Source organism: Larus michahellis, chromosome 15 (genome assembly GCF_964199755.1).
Source record: "Larus michahellis chromosome 15, bLarMic1.1, whole genome shotgun sequence".
Lineage (NCBI taxonomy): Eukaryota > Metazoa > Chordata > Aves > Charadriiformes > Laridae > Larus > Larus michahellis.
In genome coordinates, this window is record NC_133910.1 from 4,194,190 (window position 1) to 4,220,317 (window position 26,128).

At 61.9% G+C, this 26,128-nt stretch overlaps 2 protein-coding genes across 4 annotated transcripts in view; one reads left to right on the forward strand and one right to left on the reverse strand.

Annotated features, from left to right (window-relative positions):
* Nucleotides 1–1,768: 1,768 nt before the first annotated feature.
* SLC31A2 (solute carrier family 31 member 2) lies at nt 1,769–7,569 on the forward strand. 3 transcript variants are annotated; one of them, XM_074608731.1, is made up of 4 exons: nt 1,769–1,867; nt 4,771–4,837; nt 5,557–5,725; nt 6,557–7,569. In XM_074608731.1, exons 1-4 carry the CDS (start codon nt 1,862–1,864, stop codon nt 6,726–6,728), a joined length of 414 nt encoding a protein of 137 aa, XP_074464832.1. In that variant the 5' UTR covers nt 1,769–1,861; the 3' UTR covers nt 6,729–7,569. The 3 variants fall into 3 exon arrangements, with proteins under 3 accessions (XP_074464832.1, XP_074464831.1, XP_074464830.1); XM_074608730.1 differs by lacking the exon at nt 1,769–1,867 and adding an exon at nt 3,956–4,441; XM_074608729.1 differs by lacking the exon at nt 1,769–1,867 and adding an exon at nt 4,151–4,441 and having other exon boundaries at nt 6,560–6,872.
* NIBAN2 (niban apoptosis regulator 2) overlaps nt 7,542–26,128 on the reverse strand; it is a 36,659-nt gene continuing 18,072 nt past the window's right edge. Inside the window, exons 2-14 of the mRNA XM_074608728.1 lie at nt 25,383–25,513; nt 21,887–22,015; nt 21,663–21,768; nt 20,514–20,681; nt 15,338–15,453; nt 15,148–15,252; nt 13,676–13,838; nt 13,067–13,254; nt 12,710–12,865; nt 12,042–12,158; nt 11,462–11,569; nt 11,227–11,338; nt 7,542–9,973 (exon numbers count right to left, since the gene is read on the reverse strand). Coding sequence (XP_074464829.1) covers nt 8,943–9,973; nt 11,227–11,338; nt 11,462–11,569; nt 12,042–12,158; nt 12,710–12,865; nt 13,067–13,254; nt 13,676–13,838; nt 15,148–15,252; nt 15,338–15,453; nt 20,514–20,681; nt 21,663–21,768; nt 21,887–22,015; nt 25,383–25,513 — 2,630 coding nt within the window. The 3' untranslated portion in view covers nt 7,542–8,942. The remainder of the gene's footprint in view (nt 9,974–11,226; nt 11,339–11,461; nt 11,570–12,041; nt 12,159–12,709; nt 12,866–13,066; nt 13,255–13,675; nt 13,839–15,147; nt 15,253–15,337; nt 15,454–20,513; nt 20,682–21,662; nt 21,769–21,886; nt 22,016–25,382; nt 25,514–26,128) is intronic.

A 26,128-nucleotide genomic window follows, 5' to 3' on the forward strand; every position in this document is an offset into this window, starting at 1 on the left:
CTGGAGGGGTTCAAGGCCAGGTTGGACGGGGCTTGGAGCAACCTGGGCTGGTGGGAGGTGTCCCTGCCCAGGGCAGGGGGTGGCACTGGGTGGGCTTTAAGGTCCCTTCCAACCTGAAGCATTCCATGATTCTATCACCACGGGTGCAGGCGAAACCCCAGTGCCGGACATGCAGAGACTTCCCCTCGTCTCAGGGGGGTGAAAGGGGAAGAGAAGCCATTTGCAGTGGGGCTGGCCAGGAGGAGGGGGGTTGCTGCAGCACGGGCAGAGGGGGCCGACAGCGCCCAGGGTCTGGCACGGCCCCCAGGGGCCGGTGGGGAAGACAGTATGCAGCAGATTGCAAAGGGAAAATTAAATTCCAACTCAAGGGACACGTTAGATCCTGGGGAGAAAACCAGAGCAGAATGTCATGTACCAGCAAACTATTTTTTTTTATTATTTTTTTTTTTGCAAATTGCTCATTTTAGCAGCATTTTCCGCTGTGTTTTTGCGGAGAAGGAAAGTGGCACGCACAGTCCATGCCTCACCTCACCCGCTGGCCACGCTGGCCACAACCCAGAGGAGCTGCAGCTGCCAAAAAAAACGAGTGTCCATTTTTGATGGAAACTTTTGAGGAAGGAGTTTAAAGAGAAGTAGCAACATTGGGTGGGTTTATTGAATATTTCTTCTGAATTCAAGCAGCAAACAAACCCTGAATAACTCCAGTTCCACCTCTCTGGCCATAAGGAAAAATACACTCATTACCACAGAATGGTTTGGGTTGGATGGGACATTAAAGATCAAAGGAAGGGAGACCAGAGAAAGACCAGAGAATACCAAATACGATCTTTTGCCTGCAGCCCTGTATTGCCTTCCCAAGCAGGGAGTTACACATAAATTTGCTGGCAGGCACTGGGTGCCTTTGTGGGCATCAGCGCCCGTTTGCACTTGGGGAAACTGAGGCAGGGGGAGCTCCAGCACTCCATCCTCCTGCTGGTGTAACAGAGATGGCCAGCGTGTGCCAGCAAGGAACGAGTCAAGTTCCCCTTCGGTCTGTCCTGCCTCTTTCCGGGAAAGGCTGAGGAAAAAAAAAAAAAAAATCTTTCTGTATTTTGCAGCTGCAAGGCAGCTGAGGTTGCAAACACTTGGTGATACCCGGCTCTCCTGCCTCCGTGGGGAAAACCGGCAGAAAACGCTGAGTGGATGCTTTGAGGGGCCTTGTGATCGGACCGTGCCCTTTGTGGGGAGGGCGTTAGGGATGGGGCGAAGGGCAAGCAAAGCCCCCAAGGAGGTCAGGCCCCCTCTTTCCGCAGGGATCACAGAATGGTTCGGGTTGGAAGGGACCTTAAAAATCACCCAGTGCCACCCCCTGCCCTGGGCAGGGACACCTCCCACCAGCCCAGGTTGCTCCAAGCCCCGTCCAACCTGGCCTTGAACCCCTCCAGGGATGGGGCAGCCACAGCTTCTCTGGGCAACCTGCGCCAGGGGCTCACCGCCCTCACAGCAAAGAATTTCTTCCTCAGATCTCGTCTAAATCTCCCCTCTTTCAGTTTAAAACCGTTCCCCCTCGTCCCATGGCTCCCCTCCCTGATCCAGAGTCCCTCCCCAGCTTTCCTGGAGCCCCTTTAGGGACTGGAAGGGGCTCGAAGGTCTCCGCGGGGATGCCGACCGCCCCCACGGCGGGGCTGACGGGGGAAGCGGTGCCGGGGCGAGGGTCACACGGGTGCCGGCCCCGCCGCACTACAGCTCCCGGGGAGCCCCGCGCCCGCGTCACCCGCCGCGACGGGGCGGGACGGGGCGGGCGACAGCGGGACGGGCTGAGCGGGGACGGGCTGCGCTGCACCGGGACGGGCTGCTCCGGGACGGGCTCCGCGCTGCCGCCATGCAGGTGAGCCCAGCCCAGCCTCGCCGAGGGGGAGGGTCCCGGACAAAAAGGGGGCCGGTGGGGACGGGGGTGCGCCCCGGGTACGGCCCCGCTGCCGTAAATCACCCCGGAACCACCCCCCACCACCACCGCCTCCCTGCGGATAAGCCCCGTTTAAAGGCTGCGGCATCGCCATTCACCCTCCGGGCACCGCTAGCTCCGGCCGCGGCTTCGCCCCGGCACTCGTTTACCCCCGGCTCCGCTGTCGCCCCGGGTGCCGTTTCTGCGGGGTGGGCTCTCTGTCTGTCCGTCCGTCTGCTCCTCGCACCCCTCTGCCACTGCGTCCCCACCCCGAAGGCTCTCCCGTCCCCCGCTGTCCCGTCCCCCGCTCCCCATCGCCTGTGGGGGGGCTGCCGTGGGTGCAGCCTTACACCGGGCACTCGCAACGGGAGCTCGGGTCACGGCCCGGGCCTTAAACCATCACCTGGGGCGGGTTGGCTTCGTGCTCTGAGCTCAGACATGTTTAAGGCTACCACATCCCCCCCCAGTTCGCTGGCATAAGCCCCCCACAGCAGCATCCCTGCGAAGTCCAGAGGGTGGCTCACACCGGCTCCAAGGAGCATCCCAGTGTGGGGACACCTCCCCGGGCCACTGCGTCCCCAGCGTGGGGCTGCAGCTCCGGCTGGCTGGGACGGCTGCCTGCTTGCCATGGTGTTTTGCCTCCCAGGGGTCAGTGCGATGCAGAATGACAGGCTCGTCCCGACGCGCGGGGACAGGTGTCCCGGTTGGACCGGAGCAGCAGGTTGGGATGTACAGGGCAGCCTGACACTGCTCTGCACAGGCACCACTGGTTTCTCACTTGATGGCAAAGAGTAACCCCCAAACTGCAGCGGATACAGCCACAAAACGCACATCATAGAATCACAATGGTTTGGGTTGGAAGGGACCTTAAAGTTCATCCCGTTCCACCCCCTGCCCTGGGCAGGGACACCTCCCACCAGCCCAGGTTGCTCCAAGCCCCGTCCAACCTGGCCTTGAACCCCTCCAGGGATGGGGCAGCCACAGCTTCTCTGGGCAACCTGGGCCAGGGGCTCACCACCCTCACAGCAAACAATTTCTTCCTCAGATCCAGTCTAAATCTCCCTTCATTCAGTTTAAAACCCTTCCCCTTCATCCTAAATAGAAAAAAAATGGTTAGAGTTGGAAAGGACCTTTAAAGGCCATCTAGTCCAACCCCCCCTGCCATGAGTGGGGATATCAGGTTGCTCAGAGCCCCGTCCACCTGCATGTGAATATTTCCAGGGATGGGGCATCTCCCACTTTCTCTGGGCAACCTGGGCCAGGGTCTCACCACCGTCAGCGTGTAAAAAAAAACTCTCACGCGTGTTGCGTGTATGAGCAGAGGCAGTGGAGGATGTTTTTCAGCGGCTTTATTTGCATGAGTGATTACCTGCGAGGTGCAGAGGAGGAGCTGGGCGCAGCCTTGCCCGGGCGCCTGCTGAATCACCGCCGCGTGGGCAGGTGGGTGAGGACAGGAGGACAGGACCGCATCCTTCCCACCGGCATCCCTGGGGACCCGTCGCATCGCCCCGGCAGCGAAATTCCCCCCCTTGCAAAGAGCGTGGAGATTTTTAGGACTCGCCCTCTTGCCACACGGGGTCTCACCCAGCAAGATGCCGTCTCCGGAGAAATCACGCTATGGCATCGCTATAGGAGAGGGGCCACTGGCCCAAGGAGCATCGTTTTGGCCTTATTGTCACTCTGCGTGCCCAAAGACACGTGGCTTCACCCCAGGTTGGGAGACCTGGTGCAGCGAGGGGATCTTCACCCTGTCCCTAAAAGAGTTACCTCCTCCTTACACAGCGCTACAGACTTGTGGGTGAAGCCTGCAAAGGGGAAATAACTTCCTTTAAAGGCTAATTATCGTTAATCTGTTGCCAAAGGAGGCTTGAAAGCATGAGCCAATTACACTTGCTAATATGCGCTGGGTAACAAGTGGCCGAAGGGTGTAATCAGAGCCCGGCGGCAGCGTGGATGGTATTTCTGGCCAAGGCCAGTCCCCTCGCCCGCATCTGCCGGTGTCACTAACAGCAGGGACACGCGGCCAAAGCCAGGTCAGTGCGGCAGAGGAGAGGGCACCAGCCCCGCAAACGCTACCTAAAGAGGAAAAAAAAACCACCTAAATACATATTTTTCTTTGTGGTAAAACGAGCGAGACTTGGCAGCTGTGGTGTCGGCTCTGTGGGTGGGTTCGTTACACAAGAGCCATACTTGCTCCTCCTGTTTCGGCGAGATAAAGGAGGAGGTTCGATGCCTCTGTAGGTGCCGGCAGCCCCAGGACGGACAGACGGACAGTGTTTGGACTGATGCTCCTCTGCCAGGGAGCCATCCCTGGACCTGGCACCCCGCGTCACGCAGTGGCACGTGTGGCACTGGGTGCCTCGGTGTGTCCCGGCGATGCAGGAGACACCCCTGGGAGGCAGGGGAAAGCGGAGGGTGGCTGGGCTCTGGCCACTTCAGGCTGCGGACGGCATCCACCAGCCTCCGTCTGTCTCCCATGGACCTTCCCCACTCCAATCCGGGCTAATGAAGTCCCAGGTTTGTCTCTCTTTATCACAGGGATAAACTCTGGCTTTTTCTTGCCAGCCCAGACACGCACAGGAGCTGCTGCTGGAGGTGAACATTGTCCCGTAGAAGTCACGGGAGGAGCTCGGGCCGGTCAGCGTGACTGTGATTTTTCAGTGCAAGTTCCTCTTCCCGTTTCAGAAATCGGGTGGGGGGGGGAAAAAATAATTGCATCATTTGGTAAAAGCCCAGCTGAGCGTCGTCACTTGGGGCTTGGCCCTTCGGGGTGGGGGTGTGCGTGGACCCACTGAAGATGTGGGTGCCCCTTCCCCCCGCTGCCCTTTCCTTGGCTTCTCTTCCAGATGTCCTTCTACTTCTCGGACACGGTGGTGCTGCTCTTTGACTTTTGGAGCGTCCACACCCCCACAGGTAGGCTGCCAGCCCCCGCCTGGCCCTGAGACACCCCTCCTGCCGGCCGGCCGTCCATCCGCCACCGGCTGTGCCCTCCTCCCGGGTAAAAAGGATGCGGGGCAGAGAAACCCCCGCATTTCTGGCAGGAGCGATGGGCTGGGAGGGGGGAGAGCAGGGCCCCCACCCAGCATTGATGGGGGCGGGTCGATGCTCCATTATAGCCCGGAGGGCACTGCCCGATTTTTGCCAACCCTTTCCTACTCCGCTGAGCAGTTCGTGCCCTGGAAATGCCGCGGGCAGGGGTCGATCCTCCCAAGCCAAGAGCCGCGGGCAGGGAGGTGCGGGAAGCATCCTCCCCCCAGGCCTGCCACCCCCACCCCCCCGCAGCGTCACTCAGTGATGGCTCAGCTTCCCATTTTCTTTTACGCTTCTTTTTTTTTTAATTATTGCCCCAGCATCATGTTTTAAGCCCTACATTTTTGTGGAGGCGATGCAAAGAGGCTATTCTTTTTTTTCACTTTTTTTTTTTTTTCCCCGGAGCAACCCCCTCCAAAAAATACTCCCGATGGATTTAGAGGGGATATTGGGCTAAATATACCATTTCCCAGCACTTCACAAACCTGCTGCCTTCCCCCTCCTTTCCCTCCACCTTATCCCATGGCTATGCCCAAGCCCTTCATACTGGGACCTGCCGACCCCCTCCACCTCCCCCCCACATGTGTGTGTTTCTCCTGCAGGGATGGCGCTCTCCGTGCTGGTGATCCTGCTGCTGTCCGTGCTTTACGAAGCTGTGAAGATGGGCAAGGCCGTGCTGCTGCGGCAGGCGCTGCTGGCTCTGCCCCGCAGCATCAGCCAGGAGTCGCTGCTGGAGCCCAAGGAGGGGGACACTGGCCCCACGCAGGGCAGGTACCGCAGGATCCCCCACTCTGCACCCAGCCGGGGGGGGCTCAGGGGCGGGTGGGTGATCCCTGGGCCAGCATAGGAGGGGAGAAAGGCTGTGAAGAGGCAGCCCTGGAGTAACAGGCTTCCAGGGCAGGGGTATGTTGCAGCCTGGGGAGGTGGCCCCGGGGGCATCCCAGCCCCTCCAGGTACTTCGGGAGATGTCCAGAGTGGTTTTATCATAGAATCATAGAATCATGGAATGGTTTGGGTTGGAAGGGACCTTAAAGATCATCTAGTTCCAACCCCACTGCCCTGGGCAGGGACACCTCCCACCAGCCCAGGTTGCTCCAAGCCCCGTCCAACCTGGCCTTGAACCCCTCCAGGGATGGGGCAGCCACAGCTTCTCTGGGCAACCTGGGCCAGGGGCTCACCGCCCTCACAGCAAAGAATTTCCTCCTAATATCTCATCTAAGTCTCCCCTTTACCAGTTTGAAGCCATTCCCCCTTGTCCTGTGGCTCCCCTCCCTGATCCAGAGTCCCTCCCCAGCTTTCCTGGAGCCCCTTTAGGGACTGGAAGGGGCTCGAAGTTCTCCCCGGAGCCTTCTCTTCTCCAGGCTGAACCCCCCCCAACTCTCTCAGCCTGTCCTCACAGCAGAGGGGCTCCAGCCCTCTGCATAATAATATCCTCCCCATTCCATTGGAGCAGGATTTCCCCCTGCGCCGCCGTTTGCAGCCCCCATCCCTCTCCCCGCTCCCCAAACCCATCTCTGGCCGCTCCAGGATGCTGATGGTGGTGGTGGGAGATGCCGGCTGCCCCAGCCCCTCGCTGATGAGGGGGTGTCCCATCTTCTTCAGTAGGTGGTTTCGGTACCACGTCGGCCAGACACTGTTCCACGTGGTGCAGGTGGTGCTGGGCTACATGGTGATGCTGGCCGTCATGTCCTACAACGCCTGGATCTTCCTGGGGGCCATCGCCGGCTCCACACTGGGCTATTTCGTGGTGTACCCCCTGCTCGGTCGGGGCTAGATCCACCCCCCCGCCCCGCCTAGTCCCCCCAGGATGGTGGGTGATGTGCTCCACGCCTCCTGCTACCTTGTGTGGAATAGCTGCTGTGACTTCTGCTGGGTCTGTCCTTGTCCCCGTGCTGTGTGGGACGCAGCACCCCAGGGACGTGCTGCGGGGACCCTCAGTGCTGGGGGAGGCGCTGGGAGCCCCACGGCCAGCACCCTGCCACGCGTCCACGCTCCTCGGCAGGTGGCTGTCCCCCGGCTCTCAGGGAGCTTTGGCCGGGTGATGACAGTGGGGGGGTGCTGGGCATTTCCTTCCCCCCCCACAGACACTTTTCGGGGGGGTGGGTTCATCCTGGCTGGAATGGGAATGGTCCAGTGTGCAGGGAAGGGGACGTGCTGGGGACAGGCACCCGGAGCTGCTCTGCACCAAGCCCCTCTTCACACAGTGCCTTTTGGGAGTAATGGAGGGGGGGGGGGGTGGTGAGTGGGTCCTGCTGCCCCCCCCCCCCGCCCCTCCCCCTCCTCCTGCACAGTGCTTCAGGGATGGGGTGGGAGCACCCCCCGCACCGTCGGGGTGGCCGTGCCGAGGGGAAGCTGCTGCTGCGGGTGCCTCTTGCTGCTTCCTCGGGACACCCCTTTTAATAAAAATCATCTCGGGCGGTCGAGTCCTGGCTCGTGTTGCCGCTGGGTGGCCCCGGGATGTGACACCCCCCCGCCCCTGCACCCCCAGTCACAGTGGGAGGGGGGAGCCCCAGCCCTACCCCTCCAGTGCAGCCCCAGCTGGGGGGGGGTGGGGGGTGGTTCAGGAATAAGGACAGCCGCCTCTGGCTTTAAATAAAGCTTTTCCATTTTATTAATTATTATAAGCATATTTTTAAACATTTGTATAACTTTCTTAATAAAATATCCTGGAAGAGACAGGTTTTAAGTTCCCAACGCAAGGCACTTTGGGGGGGGGCGGGGGGGACGGGACCTCCCCGACTGGGTTAGGCTGGGCACCCCCCCCCGCCTCCTTTCAGAGGCAGAAACAGCGGCACCTAAAATACAGGCGGGTGTCGGGGTGCTGGTCCCTGCTCCGTGCACCCACACACGTGTCTCGCACTCAGGAGTGCTGCCAACCGCCCCCCCCCCCGCCCCAGCTCAGGGGCTTTGAGCATCTCTTGGGGGGGGGGGGCGGCCTGCACCATTCCCGTCCCCCTCCCCATGGCTGAGAAGGCACCAGCTCTTTGCTCGGCTGTCACCGCAGGTGACAAAACCTGCGAAAGCTGAGAGCTGGAGAACTCACGGTGCTGGGGGGGGTGGGTAGGGGGCAAGAGTTGGGACCCCCCCTCCCACGCACGGCGAGCCGGAGCCAGCCCAGTCCTGCCGGGCAGAGCTGGAGACATTGTGTGAGCGCCCTGCTAAGTTTTTACTCTGAATTTAAATAGACCCTGGGGTGAGGGTGGGTGCCGGGTGCCGGGAGCCCAGCCTGGGTGCCAGGAGCCCACTCTGGGTGCCATGAGCCCACGCTGGGTGCCAGGAGCCCACCCTGGGTGCCAGGAGCCCAGCCTGGGTGCCAGGAGCCCACTCTGGGTGCCATGAGCCCACCCTGGGTGCCAGGAGCCCAGCCTGCCCCAGCTCTTGCCCCTCTGGCAGCAGTTCAAGCCACCCAGCGTTGCTGTATCCCGGCCATGCCCTAGCTGCCATCACGTTTTTCCATCATTCCCCCGTGGTCCCCGCTCCCACTGGCACTCCCGGAGCCGGCTGGGTGGGATGGCGGTAGGCAGGCTCCCAGGACACTCCCTGTCCCCCCCCACCCCCGGCCATCCCCTCCCAGGGGACAACCCCGGGGGCAGCCAGGAGCACCCCGCACACCCGTCCACAGCAGGACTAGTACCCCCCCGCCCCGGCAGCCCCAGGCACTTGTGCTGGGGGGGGGCAGACAAAGCATCTCTTCAGTAGAAAAGAAGAAAATAAGGCAGAAGAAGGACAGAGCAGAGTGCAGGGGGTGTCCCGTGCCGGGCCAGGGGCCTCCCCCAGTCCGACCCAATAGGACCACTTAGCTGTGGCCAGCCTCACGCAGCGGCGGGGACCCCCCCCCCCCCCAGCTAGGCAATAAGGTCTCGGTGTCTCCCATCCCCTCCCTCTCCCGCGGCACCACTCTCCATCCCCGGCAGTGCAGCGGGTCCTATTCCCCCTACCCCAACCCCCAGTGTCACCGGGGCCAGTCCATGGTGGGGGGGGCCCGAGGCTAGAACTCAGTCTGCACCCCCTCACCGCTCTCTGTCGTGCTCGTGGGCTGCAGGGGGCTGCACCGGCCACCCGGGGAGGTCACCTCCTCGCCTGTCTCCTTGTCATTGGGCTGGTGGCAAGCCATCCCGGCGGACGGTGATGGGGTCTCGGCTCCGGGTGCAGGTGATGCTGCTGGTGTGGCATGGGGCACCGCGGCCTCTGATGGGACATCGGCTCTGGGTTTGGGTGATGGCGGTGCGGTGTGTTGCATGCTGGCCCTTGATGGGACATCGGCTCTGGGCATGGGTGATGGTGGCACGGGTGATGCCGGTGTGGCATATTGCACCCCAGCCCCTGATGGGACATCGGCTCCGGGGACAGGTGATGCTGGTATGGGTGATGCTGGTGTGGCATGTTGCACCCCAGCCCCTGATGAGACCTCAGCGCCAGGGACAGGTGATGCTGGTGCGGCATTTTGCACGCCAGTCCCTGCTGGGACTTCAGCTCCAGGTGCAGGCGATGCCGTTGCAGCGCGGTGCACCCCGTCTCCCTCGCTGGCCAGACCCTGGGTGGGAACATCACCTGGGACAGACCCTGCCACCACCGCCACCTCTTCGGTGGCACCGCTCTCCCGCGTGGCGTCGGTCCCGTTCGTCAGCCGCTCCTCCGCCTCCACGCCATCCCCGAGGCTCTCCTTGGCCAGCGCCTCCTGGATCTCCTGCACCCCATCTGGGGAGCTCGGTGGTGCCGCAGGGTCCGGTTCCTCCGGCTCCTTCGGCTCCCGTGGCTCCGGGGAGCCGGGCTGCAGCAGCTCCTCGGCTCCCACCTCGTAGGACAGGACCCCCTCGTCGTCTTGGATCACCGACACCACTTGCTTGGCCCTGCGGCGCTTGTCGGCGGCCGACTCGGCCTCGGGCTGCCCACTGTACTCCTCGCCCCAGTCGATGGGGATGCCCTCGCCCAGCAGGTGCAGGTTGGGATCGCTGTTGTGCAGGACCATGCTGTCGCGGTACAGGTTGTGCTTCCGCTGCACGGCTGCCTCCTTCACAGCTGGGGACACCGGGAGAGAGATGTCAGATGGGCTGAGGGCACCGGGCAGCACCCGCCAGGCTCCGCCACCTCTCCCAGGCCACCCCCTTGGGTGCAGGGTGCAGGGAGAGGGGTCCGGACCCGAGCAGAGGGTTCAGCATCCCACCCACCGCTCAGCTCTGCCAGCGGGAAGGTGCTCTTGGTACAGCCCCCAGCACCCGTCATGGGGTCACCCCTCCTCACACAGCCCCCAGGACTCCGCGTGGGGTCACCCCCTCCTCATACAGACCCCAGCACCCTGCATGGGGTCACTCCTGTCCTCCTACAGTCCCCAGCACCCTGCATGGGGTCACCCCCTCCTCATACAGACCCCAGCACCCTGCATGGGGTCACTCCTGTCCTCCTACAGTTCCCAGCACCCTGCATGGGGTCACCCCCTCCTCGTACAGCCCCCAACACCCTGCATGGGGTCACCCGCCCCCCCCCTACAGTCCCCATCACCCAGCATACGTCACCCCCTCCTCATATAGCCCCAGCATAGGGTCACCCCCTCCTTATACAACCCCCTGCAGAGGGCCACCCCCTCCTCCTACAGGCCCCAGCACCTTGCAAGGGGTCATTCCTGTCCTCCTGTGGTCCCCAGCACCCTGCTTGGGATTACCCCCTCCTCCTACAGTCCCCAACACCCTGTATGGTGTCACCCCATCCTCATATAACCCCCAGCACCCTGCATGGGGTCATCCCTCCTTGTACAACCCCCTGCACAGGGTCACCCTCCTCCTCATACAGCCCCCAACACCTTGCAAGGGCTCACTCCTGTCCTCCTACAGCCCCAGCACCCTGCATGGGGTCACCCCCGCCTCATACAGCCCCCAGCACCCTGCATGGGGCCACCCCCTCCTCCTACAGCCCCCGGCACCTTGCAAGGGGTCATTCCTGACCTCCTATGGTTCCCAGCACCCTGCATGGGGTCACCCCCTCCTCATACAGCCCCCAACACCCTGCTTGAGATCAGCCCCTCCTCCTACACTCCCCAACACCCTGCATGGTGCCACCTCCTCCTCATACAGCCCCCAGCACAGGATCACCCCCTTCTTGTACAACCCCCTGCGTGGGGTCACCCCTCCTCGTACAGCCCCCAGCACCCATCACGGGCCCTCCAGGTGCCGCTCATCTTACTCCACCAGCACCCACCACCCACCCCCGGGTGCTGGAGCCCCCTCCCCCCACCCCGGGCTCAGCGCTGAGCGGATCCAGGCTCCCTGGCTCCCTACCTTGCATGATGTCTTTCATCACCGACTGTAGCACGACCTCCTCGTAAGTGTTCTCCACCAGGATGTAGCTGGCAAAGTCCTCGAAGATCAGCTCCTGAAACTTGGCGAGTTCCTGCCGCGGGGGAGAAGCCGCTCAGCCGGGGGGGACGGGAGGGAAGGAGGGAGGGATGCTCCAGCCCCTCCATGGGGGACGTGGTCCTTCCCACTCCCCCCACCCCAAACGTTACTCTCTTACCCCCTTGCAGGTCGGCGCCAGCTTTTTCAGCAGGAAGGGGATGGTGATCTGCAGCAGGGCCTCCCTGAAGAACTTCTTCCGCACGGTGCTGCTGTCGTAGTCGTATTTCTGCAGGGCCAGGGAGAGGGCAGCCCCGCGTCAAGGAGGGCTGTGGGCTGGCAGCCCCCCCCCGCCCATGGGCACAACCCCTGCCATTTGCCACCCCCCCAACCCATTTGCACGGGCATGAGCAGGTTCCTCTGCCCCTGGCACCCTTCTCTCCAGCCAGTTCCCGGGGTGTCTGAGCCTGGGTAGGAGCCAACTCTTCCACCACTGCCTGCAAGAAGGGGTTTTGGACCAGCCTGAACCCCAAGTGGCTTTGACAGCGATGGACGTGGTCAGATCTGGCTCCTCCAGGTGGTTCCCCACTCACCTGTCCCACATCCCAGCAAAACGCATGAAAATCTCAATATAAGGATGTATTTCCCCAGAAGACTTTTATTAAAATCGGAAAGGTCACTCCTGTCCTCTTCCCCAGGACCCTGGCCCTTGGAGTAAGGCCACCGAAGGCCACCAAAGTCCCTGATCTGCCGCCCCTCACCTTGAGCACCCTCTCGAGGATGCGCTGGATGGACTTGCACAAGTCTTCTTTGCCCTGCAGCTTCCCCAGCTCCTGGTGGAGCAGCGTCTCGAACGTGTACACGGCATCGTCCATTTGCTGTGAGCAGAGGCAGATGGTCAGGGGGACACAAAGGGACCCACCGTGGGGGTGGGCAGGGGGCTCTTTTGGGGCACTGCCACACCAAGATGAGCCTTCACACTGGCAAGGTCCCCAGCATCCCAGCGTGGCATCCACAGGCTCCACGCTGGGGACTGAAGGTGCTGGAGGAGGAGGATGCCCAAAACTGGTTTCACCTTCCCCCTTCTACACCCTGCTCCAGGTTTGGCTTGATCAGACCCCAAAATTGGCCTACCAAGCCTTGCTCAGTGGCAAAGGGGCAGCCGTGCCGTGACGCCCAAGCCTGGGTGCTGAGTCCATGTTGGAAGGGTGCCCCACGCTGCTGCCCACCCGTGGTCTCCCTCCCCGCTCAGGCTCCAGACCAAAGGAGATGGCCAGATCCACCACACACCCTTCGCTGGGTGCCATGAAGGTCCCTGAGACAGGACAGATGGCCCAGCTAAATCCCTGCGTGGGCTGGACCAGCCTGAGCTCCCTGCTCTGCTCCCACTTCCTAGGGGGACACGGGAGGACCCCGGTCCCTGTCCCACCTGTCTCATGTGGATCTGGGCCCTCTGCTTGAAGACGGAGGTGCTGGAGACATCAAACCGCTGCTGAAGGCCCTCCAATTTCAGCTGGTCCATCTTCTCATAACACGACTGCATCTTGACGGGGTGGAAGGCCAGGTGGGAAAGCTTCTCCATGTACTGGGGATAAAGCCAAGCTCAGCAGGGCAGGACAGCCTCTCCGCACACTCGGGGCTGGGACATGCCACCCCACACAGGCTTCATCCCCACATATTTTCTCAGCCTGGGGTCCCCCAGTGCTGTCCCCACTGAGGATGGCAGCAGAACTGGCCCTGCCACCCCCAAGCCTACCAGCCAGCAAGGAGCATCACCAGGTCTCACCTCCACCAGCTTCTCCAGGCCACCTTCGTTGACGATGTTCATGTTCATGTCAGTCACCTCCTTGAAGAACACCTCCCGCACCTCAGCAAAGCCCTGGCTGGTGGGGGTCATGAGGGCTTCCAGGATGGAGGAGATGTAGGGCTGGACGTGGTTACGGACGCAGACCTCCGCTTTGGGGAGGACGAAAGCTGGGCAGAGAACAGGGTTAAGCATGATGAGGCTCCTCCTCTGCCCTTCCAGCTCTGCAAATCAGGTCCTAAACCCACCCTAGGGAGGGGGACCTGCTCCTCTCCCCAAGCCCCTCCAGGAGAGGTCTCCCAGACTTGCAAGACAACGCAATAGGTTCTTGCAGGGGGCCCTTCATCTGTATTGAACCCCTTCCTGCCCCACTGCCTTGCTTTGTGGGGGTGTCACTGCCCACCTTGTCCCCCACCTCCTGGGACAACGCCAATGAGAACGTGCACCCTGGCCACTGTGGCTGCTGGCATCTCCCCGAGGGTTCCAGGCCATGCTGGCAGGAGCCACGCTGCACCCCAGGGACAACCACGTTGTGGTGGTGCCATGACAAGAGCCGGTCATGCACACACCCATGTCCCCGCAGAGCCATACCTCGGATCTTGCTGGCCAAGTGCTCCTTTGAAGTGATGATCTGGTCCATGTCCGTGCGGATGGTGCTTTCCATCTGGGGCCGCTCCTGTTCACACTTGGCCACCACTGCATCGTACTGGGCCTTGGTCTGCTCATAGACCATCCTATAGACGGCATCTGAGATCTGGCAAACGAGAGATGGGATGGGCCACACCTCCTGCTGCCCCCCCAACCACTGCCTCCAGCACCAGATGCCTGCAGGACCTGCCAAGCCTTCACCCATGTCCTGACCAGACTCCTCCTCGCAGCCTGGCAGTAGGTTTTCCACACCAGGGCCCCCCTAGTTGGGTGAGATGAAGCTCTCACGGTGCAGAACCTGCTTTGAAGCAGTGCCGGAGGGGCGCAGAGTCGAGCACTGCCTCCGCCAGCCAACCTGCCCCAGGCAGGTCTAGGGATGCTGGTGGTCCAGGGATGCTGGTGGCCCAGGGATGCTGGTGGCCCAGGGATGCTGGCAGTCTGGGGATTCTGGGTGGCCCGGGGATGCTGTTGGTCCAGGGATACTGGCGGTCTGGAGATGCTGCAGGTCTGGGGATGCTGGTGGCCCAGGGATGCTGGTGGTCTGGGGATGCTGGTTGTCTGGGATGCTGGTGGCCCAGGGATGCTGGTGGCCCGGGGTTGCTGGTGGTCTGGGAATTCTGGGTGGCCCAGGGATGCTGGTGGTCTGGGGATGCTTGTGGCCCAGGAGAGCCCCTGACCCCGTTTGAAAGATGTGCCCTGCCCCGCTCAGCCAGCCCTGAGCTCTCAGGAGCCAAGTCCATGAGCGGGATGGAGCTGCTCGCTGAGGCTTCACACTCACTTTGCAGCCAAACGCTGTGATTTCGGGGCCAGCGGGAGGCAAAGACATCCCCCCCACCCCCCTCGCCTCTTTCAGGCTTCCCAACTTTACAGCTAAGACCGCAGCTACCGAAAAAGAAGCGTTTGTGTGTTTTTAGGCTGCTCCAGTGGCATGTTACGAGCTTGGTGGTAATTATCAATCAGCTTTTAAGGTTTTAAACAGGCAGTTTTGAAGAGCCCTCGCTCTTTCGCAAGGGTTCGGGCTGGATTTAGCCTGTGCTGCTCTAAAAATGGCTCTCTAAATATAGCCAGGATGGGCTTCGCTCCGGGGCTGGGCTTCCTCCTGTTTGCTTCCCTGGCCCCAGGGAGGCGGCAGCGAAGGCAGGGACAGGCAGGGCTGCAGGCAGGGACAAGCAGGGCTGCTCGCAGGGGCACAACAAGGACCTTTAAAAAGCCACAGTGGAGAATAAGGACGGCTTCTTTGGCAGGGGCCAGGAGAGGGGACGGTACTGGCTGTGACCAGCACGAAAGCCGGAGGCCACGGAGCCTGGCAAGGAAGGGAGGTGGCAGCACGGTCCCCAAAGCAGAGGCAGTGCAGGCAGGGGGAGGACAGGCGATGATGCCCCCCACTAAAACCCCCGGCAGCCCCAGCCCCATACCTGGATCCAGGTCCGCTGGCGCTCCTGAGCCTTGCCCTTCAGGCGGGGGCCGATGGTGGTCCTCAGCTCGGGGAGCAGCTCCTCCATCACCAGGTTGCTCAGGACCTGCGAAGGCGGGAGGCTCTGGGGACCCTGCTCAGCCTGGACCCCCGTCCCCCCCCAGCCCCAGGCGGGGGACACAGGTCCTCACCTGGGTTTCATTGCCACAGAGCATGTCCCAGGTGCCGTACTGCTCCTTGGACTGGCGGTACATGCGGATGGCGTCCGTGAAGGCTGGAGCCTCCACTTTGGAATCCTCGGAGATCCCTGGGGAGGGGATGGGGGGGAACCAGTGAGCAGCCTGGCACGGGGAGCGAGGGACAGCTTGCAGCACCTCAGCCCATCTTAGCAGGGGGTCCCTCGCATCCCCCACATCCTCGGACCCACACAAGGAGACCAGGGGTGTCACCAGCACTGGGGGGAATCCCATCCTCTAACTGGGGACCCCTGCCTCTAACTGGGCAGAGGGGCAGCAGTCTCCCAGACACCCCGGCTGGGGGGCTCCCACTCTGTCCACAGATTGACCCCCCCCAGAGTCGGACAAAGGGCAGGGAAGGACCTAGGAGCAGGGGCTCAGTGGGATGGGGGGGCTCAGTGGGATGGGGGGGCTCAGTGACCCCAGATGGGGACCCGGGGACTTAGTGAGCAGGAGCGGAGTGGGGTGGGCAGCAAGCCCTGATGGTGCATGGGGCCTCGGGGGCTCGGGGAGCCCCTACGGCATGGCAGGAGCAGGGGCTCAGCAAGATGGAGGGCTCAGCAAACCCTGAAGACACATCAGAAGCAGGGGTGTAGCAGGATGGGGGGGTTCAGCAAGCCCCGCATGGTGCACAGGGACCCAGGGGCTCAGTGAGCCCCAAAAGCACAGCAGCAGCAGGGGCTCAGTGGGATGGGGACGGGGGGGGGGGGGGTGCTCAGCAAGCCTTAATGGTGGCACAGGGACCTGCAGAAGCTCAGCAGGATGGGATGGGGGGGCTCAGTGACCCCCGATGCTCCTTGGGGCCCGGCGAGCCCACCAGCACTGCAGGATGGGGCAGCCAGGGGAGCTGGAGGAAGAGGGGGGTAGTGGAGGAAGGGGGGCCCTGCAGGGCATGGCGCAGCTTGGGAGGATGAGGAAAGCATCTGAGAGACATCGGGGCTGAGTCGGGGCCGTCCCCACGGGAGGCACACCGGGCTCCGGCTGGCTGGGCTGTCCCCAGGATGTCGTTGCAGCTCGAGGGGCCACCAGCAGGATGGGGGGCTCGGATATCACCCCCACAGCACCCATCAGGAGGAGGGACAGGGTGCTGGGAGCCCAGGAGGAGGAGATGGGGGCAGTGGACAGGCGGGACAGCCCAGGAGCCTGCTGGCACTTCCCACACATGTCCCTTCCTTGTCCCAGCCTCTCCAGCCGGGGAGAAACACTCCTGGGAGTGAACCCCCCCCGGCACCCCGACTCCCTTCCTTATGCCAGGACCTCTGGCAGGCGGGAGGTGGGATGGGACCGAGCCCAGGGTGGCTGGTGGTGGCCATGCCCTGTGGCGAAGGGTCCCCAGGCAGAGCCACCCTGCTCGGGAAAGCATCCCCGCGGCGGTGACAGCGCAGGGTGACAGCAGGTCCCTGCAAGTCCTGGGGAGACGCAGCCGGGGGCGGTTTCTGCCTTCCCAGGAGGGACAGCCCTGGGTAAGTGAGCGGATCTTTTCCAACGCACGCGGATTTTTCTAAGATGATTACGTTGAACTCCGAGCCTAAGCAGCTTTTCCTAAGGGGCAGCTTAATATACAGGGGGGAAAAAAAAACGAAAAACAGCTGAGAAAGTGAAGTCTGCGCCTTTCTCAGTGCTCGGCGGGAGCGGGAGCCAGAGCGGGGCTGAGCTTTCAGGGGCCGGGGCTTCTCCATCCACGGCTTCTTGCAGCTCAGCATCATCTCCTGGGTGGGACAGCCTGGTCCAGGATCCAGCCCCCCCCCCGGCCCCGACCAGAGTTGCTTTGGCCAAACCTCATCCTCCAAACCACACAGAGAGTGGGGCGGGATTCATCATAGAATCATGGAACGGTTTGGGTTGGAAGGGACCTTAGAGATCATCTAGTTCCAACCCCCCTGCCCTGGGCAGGGACACCTCCCACCAGCCCAGGTTGCTCCAAGCCCCGTCCAACCTGGCCTTGAACCCCTCCAGGGATGGGGCAGCCACAGCTTCTCTGGGCAACCTGCGCCAGGGGCTCACCGCCCTCACAGCAAAGAATTGCTTCCTGATATCCAATCTAAATCTCCCCTCTTTCAGTTTAAAACCGTTCCTCCTCATCCCGTCACTCCCCTCCCTGATCCAGAGTCCCTCCCCAGCTTTCCTGGAGCCCCTTCAGGGACTGGAAGGGGCTGGAAGGTCTCCCCGGAGCCTTCTCTTCTCCAGGCTGAACCCCCCCAGCTCTCTCAGCCTGTCCCCACAGCAGAGGGGCTCCAGCCCTCCCAGCATCTCCGGGGCCTCCTCTGGACCCACTCCAACAGCTCCGTGTCCTTCTTGTGCTGAGGACTCCAGAGCTGGATGCAGCACTGCAGATGGGGTCTCACCGCCCCACCAGGGTCACTCGTCCCTGGCCGAGCCCCGCTGGGTCAGTGGGGTCCATCCCCAGGGAATCCATCCCCATCCCCATCCCCTTGCCCAGGGACAAGCAGACAGGGCTGGTCGCGGGAAGCCACAATGTCACTTCACAGGGCAAATTTAATGAGTTCGCTTCATTAATATGTGGCTAATTAAGCACTGATCTCAGGTCGCCTTGTCAGGGATGGGAAGCAACTGCCCAACCGCGAACCCTACGCTGGAAAGGCTCCCGGGGTGATGGTGCACCATGGGATGGGAGCAACCGACACCAAAAAGCGATGCTACGACTCGCCTTTTTCAAAATCCCCCCCACTCACAGCACGGGATAATCTCCTCTCGCTGGGCGCTGAAAAAGAAACGTGAGTTTTCAAGCCACTTTTTGCCCAAAACACAGCTGGACGACCCGCAACCAGGGGCAAAAGCCAGCGGGGCGGGCATTGCTCCAGCCCTGCGTGCCACCACACAGGGCAAGGGACACTCTCGGGGTACCCAGGCTCCGGTGAAACCAGGCTGGACACATCCTGGGTGAGGAACGATGTCCCCGGTCCTTACAGAAGAGGTGGCGTTACCAAAATGCAGTCTTAAAAGGGGAGGTGAAAATTCCCACACTAATCACAAGCGGAGGCCGAAACGGAGCCTCCAATTTAAGGGGGGAAAAAAAAAATAAAAATTTAAATTGCTCGACAACGTAACAAAAGAGCTTTCATGGAATTTGAAACAGTACCTCAGAGCAGTGAGGGGCAGAAATGGCACTCGGGAGGGAAAAAACATCTCAGAGAGAAATCCAGGCTGTAGAAATGCAGAAACCCCCCCAGCGCGGAGCCCTCCCCAGGCCACTGCCCTCCCCTGCGCAGAGTTTTTCCATCAGCCGCTGAGGAGGAGGAGGAGGAGGAGGAGGAGGAGGAGGAGGAGGAGGAGGAGAGGATTTAACGGCACAGCCCCGGCTGGCAGCGGGGATGGCGGAGGGGCTCCCGTCTCCCTTCTCTCCCGCAGCAGCACCCAGCAGCCAGGAGGGGAAATTAAAGATAAAGAACTTAATAAATTGGTTTTTTCTTAGTACGAGAGGTTGATTCCTCTTTTATTTAGGAGCTGGTTTTGCTCGCAGTGCCCCGGCTTTGTAGGTCCAGCCTGCAAGCATCGGGGTCCTGGGGTGCTGACCTGCGCCCAGCAAGGATGCTGCAGCAGCATCCCGGGGGGGTGAGAGGCTTGGGGAGGTGGGGGGGGTCACTGCACCCAGCCCCCCCCAGAGGAGCCCAGGCCCTGGGTAGGCTCTGGGGACAGGTCGAGGAGGTGATTCTGCTCCTCTACTCTGCTCTGGTGAGACCCCATCTGCAGTACTGCGTCCAGCTCTGGAGTCCTCAGCACAGGAAGGACACGGGGCTGTCGGAGCGGGGCCAGAGGAGGCCCCGGAGATGCTGGGAGGGCTGGAGCCCCTCTGCTGTGGGGACAGGCTGAGAGAGCTGGGGGGGTTCAGCCTGGAGAAGAGAAGGCTCCGGGGAGACCTTCCAGCCCCTTCCAGTCCCTGAAGGGGCTCCAGGAAAGCTGGGGAGGGACTCTGGATCAGGGAGGGGAGCCATGGGACGAGGAGGAATGGATTTAAACTGAAAGAGGGGAGATTTAGATGAGATCTCAGGAAGAAATTTTTCACTCTGTGGGTGGTGCGCCCCTGGCGCAGGTTGCCCAGAGAAGCTGTGGCTGCCCCATCCCTGGAGGGGTTCAAGGCCAGGTTGGACGGGGCTTGGAGCAACCTGGGCTGGTGGGAGGTGTCCCTGCCCAGGGCAGGGGGTGGCACTGGGTGGGCTTTAAGGTCCCTTCCAACCCAAACCATTCTGTGATTCTATGATTCTATGACACACTCATCCCGACGAGCTCGGCCACCCCCAGCTCAGCAGCAGCGCATGGATGTGTTTTGCAGCCAGGAGAATCCAAAGGAAGGGCAAGAGCAAAGCCTTCAGAAGATTTAATCTAACATGGGGGACAGAAACCCCCACCGAAACCAGATCCAACCCCATTACTCCGCTCCCTAGACAGCAGCTCTGGCAAAATCAGGGCTACACAGAGCTCCCACGAGTGAAGTAAGTACTTAAAAAACAGGCAGCATCGCTCTTCGCCCACTAAAAGACCCGATTTTGAGCAGGTTTCAGCGCTGGCACCTCCTTCCCCAGGAAACTTCTCACCACCCAAGGCACCGCCGGGACCTGGGTCTCAGCCCAGGAGCACGCAGGCAACAGCCAAGCAGGAAAATCGTGTTTTCCTGCCCAAGTATCGCTGATGTGGGAGGCAGGTGCTGCCTCCGCCCCGGCCCCCGCAGCCCCGCAGCCCCCGCTGCCCTCGCTCGCCGAGCCTGGGAGGGGCCGGTGGGAGGGGGACAGTGGGGCTTGGGAGTCTTGGTGACCTTAGTTACTGAATATTTTCTACCTCGGGGTGGAAAACGGGCATCAGGGTGTCTCTTGAGCCGGGCTCCGTGCTGCCTGCCCTGGTGCAGGCACCGCGTTCCTCACGGGCAGCGGGATGAAGCCGGGCACAGGGATGCACCGGGTGGCCGGATCCCTCCCGCTCCCCACCCTCCTTCAGGGAGAGGATGAGATGCTCAACAACCCCCAGCCAAATCCTCCTCTTGGTCCCCAAATCATCCCCTTTGGCCCAAAACCCAAGCCAACCACCGCAGGCTCCCCAACACCCGCTCCGGAGCAGGAGGACGATGCTCTCCCCATCCCGGAGCCCCTGTATCCGCCCCCCCCGCAGCATCCCTCACCGTTGTTGCAGTGCCGTACGCAGTCCTGGAAAACCGCCCGCCACTTCTCCTGCTCCTTGCCCGTCATCACGCAGAAGTAATAGTGCCGGGCGTAGGGGTGCCAGAGGATGAGGGGGAAATCCGTGGGGCACTTCAGGATGGGGGAGTGCCCCGATTTGGGCGTCACGCCTGCAGAGGGGGGAAGGATGCTTTGAGGAGGGGATGGGGCAGGATAGGGATGGGGATGCTGTGGGGTCAGGGGTGTCGCATCTCCCACAGCATTCGGGGCTGGGGGTGCAGGAGGGGCACGTGAGACCCCCTCAGCTCCTCCCCAGCACCTTTGCTGTGCGTCCTACCGAAAACACAGGGCAAAAAAAGTGCAAAAGAGCCCTTCTTCTTCCAAAACGGAAATCAGAAGTAAAAATTGGAAAAAAAAAAAATTAAATGTCATTACTCCAGTGTGAAACCCTCCCCAGAGCTGCTGGCCCGACCCTGCTGCCATCGTGCCCGTGCCCTGAACTAGCAAAGGGCTCGCTGCCCTACTTGAGCCATTTCAGCAGCTCCTGCCCCACTCCCTGGGGCTGCCCTGACCTCCCAGGACTGGAGGACGGTGAGCAGGGTGATGGTTGGTCCTCCTGGGGGTCTGGATGGAGGAGTGGGAGCTGCTGCCTTCGCCTAAGGGTCCCCCGGAAAGGGAGGTGGCAGCAGCTCGGGGCAGCTCTCACGGAGCCGCAGACACATTTTCCTCCCTTCCCCGGTGGCTGTGGCAGGACCCGAGTGGCAGATACCACACACTGCATCCTACACCCCACAGCGGGAATGCGGCTGTTCTCCTTCCCTACAGCCCACATCCCAAAACTACCCCTTCCTGAAGGTCCCCACGGATGCCCACACTCCAAAACCATCCCTTCCAGAAGGTCCCCAGGGATGCCCACACCCCAAAACACCCCTTCCCAAAGGTCCACAAGGATGGCCACATCCCAAACCCATCCCTTCCCAAAAGTCCACACAGATGCCCACACCCCAAACCCATCCCTTCCTGAGGTTCCCCAGGGATGCCCAGACCCCAGAACCACCCCTTCCCAAAGGTCCCCAGGGATGCCTGGCAGCATTGGGGTGCCGGGGACCCCAAGCACTCCTCCTCACCCCGCGGCCACCAGGACCACTCACCAGGCAGGCTGCTGTTCACCAGCTCCAGGTACTGGTCCACAGAGGTGAGGACCTTGTAGCCAGCGCTGTTGATTAGCACACGAGGCGGCAGCTCCCGCTCATAGGCCTGAGCAGAAAAAGATGGTCATGGATGATGGGGAGCATGGCCATGCCACCGCAGCGATGGCGAGTCTCCCTTTGAAGCTGTGCCCACCAGAGATGGGCGAAAGGGTGTTGCCCCTCACCAGTTTGTTCTCGTAGAGGACCAAGCCGTAGTTGTGCGGGACCACGCAGAAGCGGTTCCTCCACTTCTTGTTCTCCTCGATGTACTGGAAGAGGTTGCCCGAGTAGATGACATGGTCCTCCAATGGGACCTGTGGGGAGGAGACACACAGTGGGTGGCACGGGGTGAGCAGAGAGGGGGGCAGCTGGGTACCCCTCCATCCCATGGCCGCAGCCTGGCACAGGATGCTCAGCAAGGTCCGTTCTTGGTGGTTTGGGTGGGGTTTTCGTTGCTAGGGCTATGCTGAGGGTCTCCAAGTTCACCACTGGATTATCTCCTCTAGCATTGCAGATGTTGGTGCCTGAATAGGTGCATCTGGGTGACAACCTTGAGCAGTACCACATGCAGCACAGCCCTAGAAAACCTCAGAGGGGCTGCTCTTATGGCAGCAAAGTCACACGTGGTGGTGTTCATCACGGTCACATCTCTGTCCCTGGCATCTCCTTCCTGGGAGACGTGCCAAGATCAGCTGAGCGACTCCAGCTCACTTGGCTGAGCGGTGGGTTGGTGCAGAGCACTCCAGTAGCTCTTCCCAAACTCAACTACTGCGATTCCCCAGCTTGGGGCAGGTGGGACCACACGGGGTACTGTCCGGTAGTGACCATCAACCAGAAGATCCTGCCAGGGTGCGGGTCACAGGCAAGCTGCAGATGGCAAGAACCTCTGCATGGTCTCCAGGTGGGACGTGGAAGAGGAAAAGCAAGAAGCCACCCCATAGAGCTCAGCACCAGACAACACTTGCATGCTCTGGACTTCATGGAGGACCAGCGACAGGGACAGGCTGAGGACATCCCGCGTCCCCGAGCCCCGCCCCGGGGCCGAGCAGCCCCTCGCCAGCTCTCCCGCGCCTTTTGGCCCACCCGCCGGCAGCTTTTACGCCATCCCAAACACAGCCTGGCTGAGCGAGCCAAGAATTTGTCCCAAGAATTTTTATGATCCCAGGAACATAAACAAGAGCCGAGAGCTCTCGTGAGGGCGGGAGCGTGCGGCAGCCGCCTCTCCCATCGTGGCCACCCACCATCCACCACGGTGGCCGTCAGGAGGGACCAGCCAGGGCTTGGGTCCCACCTTGCACTCAGCACCGGGACCTTTTCCTCTCCTCTCCCTGCTCTGTCCATCTCCTGGTTCACAGGAACCCCATTGCCTTCCCCAAGCCCCCCCACCACTCCCTGACCCCAAGATCCCTTCCCACAGGGAGGTGTGAGAGCAGCTTGGCTCAGCATCCAGGCTGACAGCACCTCGCTGCTCCTTGCTGCTTCCCAAAGCCCTTGGAAGGGGGAGAAGAACTGTTGGGGGACAGCAGGAGGGATGAGAGCCCAAACCTCAAGGCCACCAGCAGGGATGGGGACAGAAAGGCCTGGGAGTCCCCATCAGCATCTCATCCAAGGAGAATCAACCCTTACAAACTGGCTTCGCAACGGCTGCCCAAAGCAAATGAAGCCGCAGAAACTGGCTGCTAACGAGATGACATCCAGGCTGAGCTCTGACACAGGCGCGGGGGACCCTCGGCCAGGGAACGGCTGCTCACGGCCACCAGCATCCTGGGATCCCCGGCGCAGCCGTCCCCTGCTCGCCGAAGGGAGGCACCGAGGCGGCACCACCCAACCCCGGCAAATATCTGGGACAGGCAGGAATGTGCCAAATTGCTGGGCTGGGCAGGGAGGGGGCCGGGGGAGTGCAGGGCGGCGGGGCCATGTCGCCTGCATCCCTGCCGCGGGGCGATGGGGAGCGAGATCGGGGTCTGGGTATGGCGGCTCTGGGGCTGTTATGAGAAGAGAGGATGCTCGGGGACAGGTTTTCAGGGCCGCCAGGGACCAAGGTGACGTGTGCTGTCCCCGCTGCTGGCTGGGGACGCCTGGGCTGCTGGAGAGACCAAAGGCAGAAACATTTATTCCTCCTGCTCATCGCTGCTGCTTCTCGCTGGCATTTCAGGTGACCGAGCCGCACTTCGGACCCCCGCCCAGCTGTGTCCCCCTCCACCCAGGAGGGTCACCAGCCCCCCCGTATTGTCTGGGAGCACTGCGTTCCCACGGAGACGGCCCCAAAAAAAGGGTACAAAATAAACAAAATGTAAAAAAAAAAAAACCAAACAACCCAAACACCGGATGGCAGCTAGCCCTGCCCAAGGACAGGGAGAACGTTACCCTCCAGCTGCTTGACTTTTTGGGCGTATTTGAGGGGCGCAAAGCCCAGCTGCAGGAGATGCTCTGCCCGGCTCCTCGCGGACACGCAGGTCCCCGCGGTGTCTAGAGCCCCAGTACGTCCCAGTGGCACTGCTGGGACCCTGGGCAGAGGACAGGCAGCAGACGGGACATCGCACAAGCAGAACGTCCTATTTATATACTGGTGTTTTAGAAGACTTGCACGGCGTCCCTGACCTCCCTGCTGTCCCTCAGACATTCCTGGGCTGCTTGCTGGAGCTTTCTAATGAAGCAACCAACCTTGGGAGGGAGGTACCTCCCCCGGGCAGGGGGCGGGTGTGAAGCAACTGGAAAATTGCAAGGCACCCAAGGGACACCTCGCTGGGAACCCAGCTCCTGCCCAGGAACCTCCACACCTTTATTTTTCTCAACACACCCTGCACCCAGGCACCTTTCAGAGGAGATGGGGCATGTCCGGGTGCCTGGGTAAGGTGTCACCTACGTGGGTTGGCCAGGGAGACAACCACTGTGAGCACCTAGGGCTCCAGTCTTATCTCATGGGTGCAGTTTCTAGATTCCTTAAAAGAAACACCCCTTTAAGCCCCAGAAAAAAGCAGAAGCCCGTCCCCGCGTGCAATCACATCTCCTCCAGCTTTCAAGGAGCACTCCTAGGACAGAAGCTCCCCCAGGAGGGACCCCAAACCCTGTCTGATGGTGAGAAGCCCTGGGTGGGGTGCATTTGCCTTTGGAGATGGGAGGGGAGGGCAGGATCCATCCCCAGGTGCCGGAGACACAGCAAACAACGCCCACCGGGGCGATGGTTGGATCCTTTTGCCAGGCAGGAGAAAGGCAGCTGCTGGAGATCAGACCTGGAGCCACCTCCTCTTCCCCCGCGGGGTCAGGGATGCCTGCCGGGGGGTTGCTACCCCTCCCCGGGTATTTGCCCGGGCTGGAGCATCGCTTGCACCCAGAGAGGCAGGACAACAGGCCGGCATGCCCCGCCTGGGGCTTCCCTGGGCACCAGGGGGTCCCTGGAGCTCCTGTCATCCCTGTCACCAAGCACACTCATCCAGGGGGGCCGCGGCCCAAAGCCAGCCTTGTCCCTGCTTGCTGGATGCGAGCTGGGAAAGAAAATCATCCCAGGGAGCCCCATGTGCCTCACGGACAGTGCACGATGCCACGGGGATGGGCTGGACCAGTGGCACGGGGGCTACATCCCACCCCGGCAGGGTGGGACGGGGAGAGGGGACGTGCCCGGAGCTTTTGGGAGGACCCGGGGATGGAGATGGAGCTCCTCACGCGGAGCCGGGCTCTTACCTTGCGATGGAGCAGCTGAGCCTGCGGCCCTCCATTGCCTTCGATCTCGTAGCGGACGCTGTTGAAGAGCGCCACGCCGTACTGCTCCTTGTAGCACCGGCAGAACTCCCCCAGCACCTTCCCCGTCTTCTCTGCCAGAGGGGAGCAGAGCCGCGTCAGGCGGGGGCTGCATCCGGGGGTCTCCTTGCTGCAGACCTCCCCCCCCCGCCCCCGGCACCCCGCTGGGACACCTCCCCAACCCACCCAACACCTCCCACCGCCCGCCACCCGCTGGAACAGGCTTCGGCGCGGGGGCCACGGCCGAGCCCGCTGCCCTCTGCCCTCCCCAACCCAGCCCAGCGACCGATTTTGGGTCAGCATCATCTTTTTTTGGCCTTTCACATTAATGCCATGGATTCCTCTCCCCGGCAGGAAATTCCTGACATTAAGCCGATTCCGGCCATGCTGACGGCTTCCCCCAGCCCCACTCTGAACGTTTCAGCCGGCTGAGACTGGGGGCCAACACTCTCCCCAGCTCCCCCCCCCCAGCATCACTCACAGCCCCCCCGATGCCCCTGTGCCATCCCACGGAGGCGCTGGGTGGCTCCAGGCTCTGCAGCCGGCCATGCTCGGGGCCATGCATGCAGCAGGGAGACTAGAAGGGGAAAGGACAGCCCGGCCCCCACCACACTCCCCATGTCACCCTGTGCCAGGCAGGGACACCCCCCCCCCCGCCCCGGACCCCTGCCTCCAGACCGGGGTGAGCC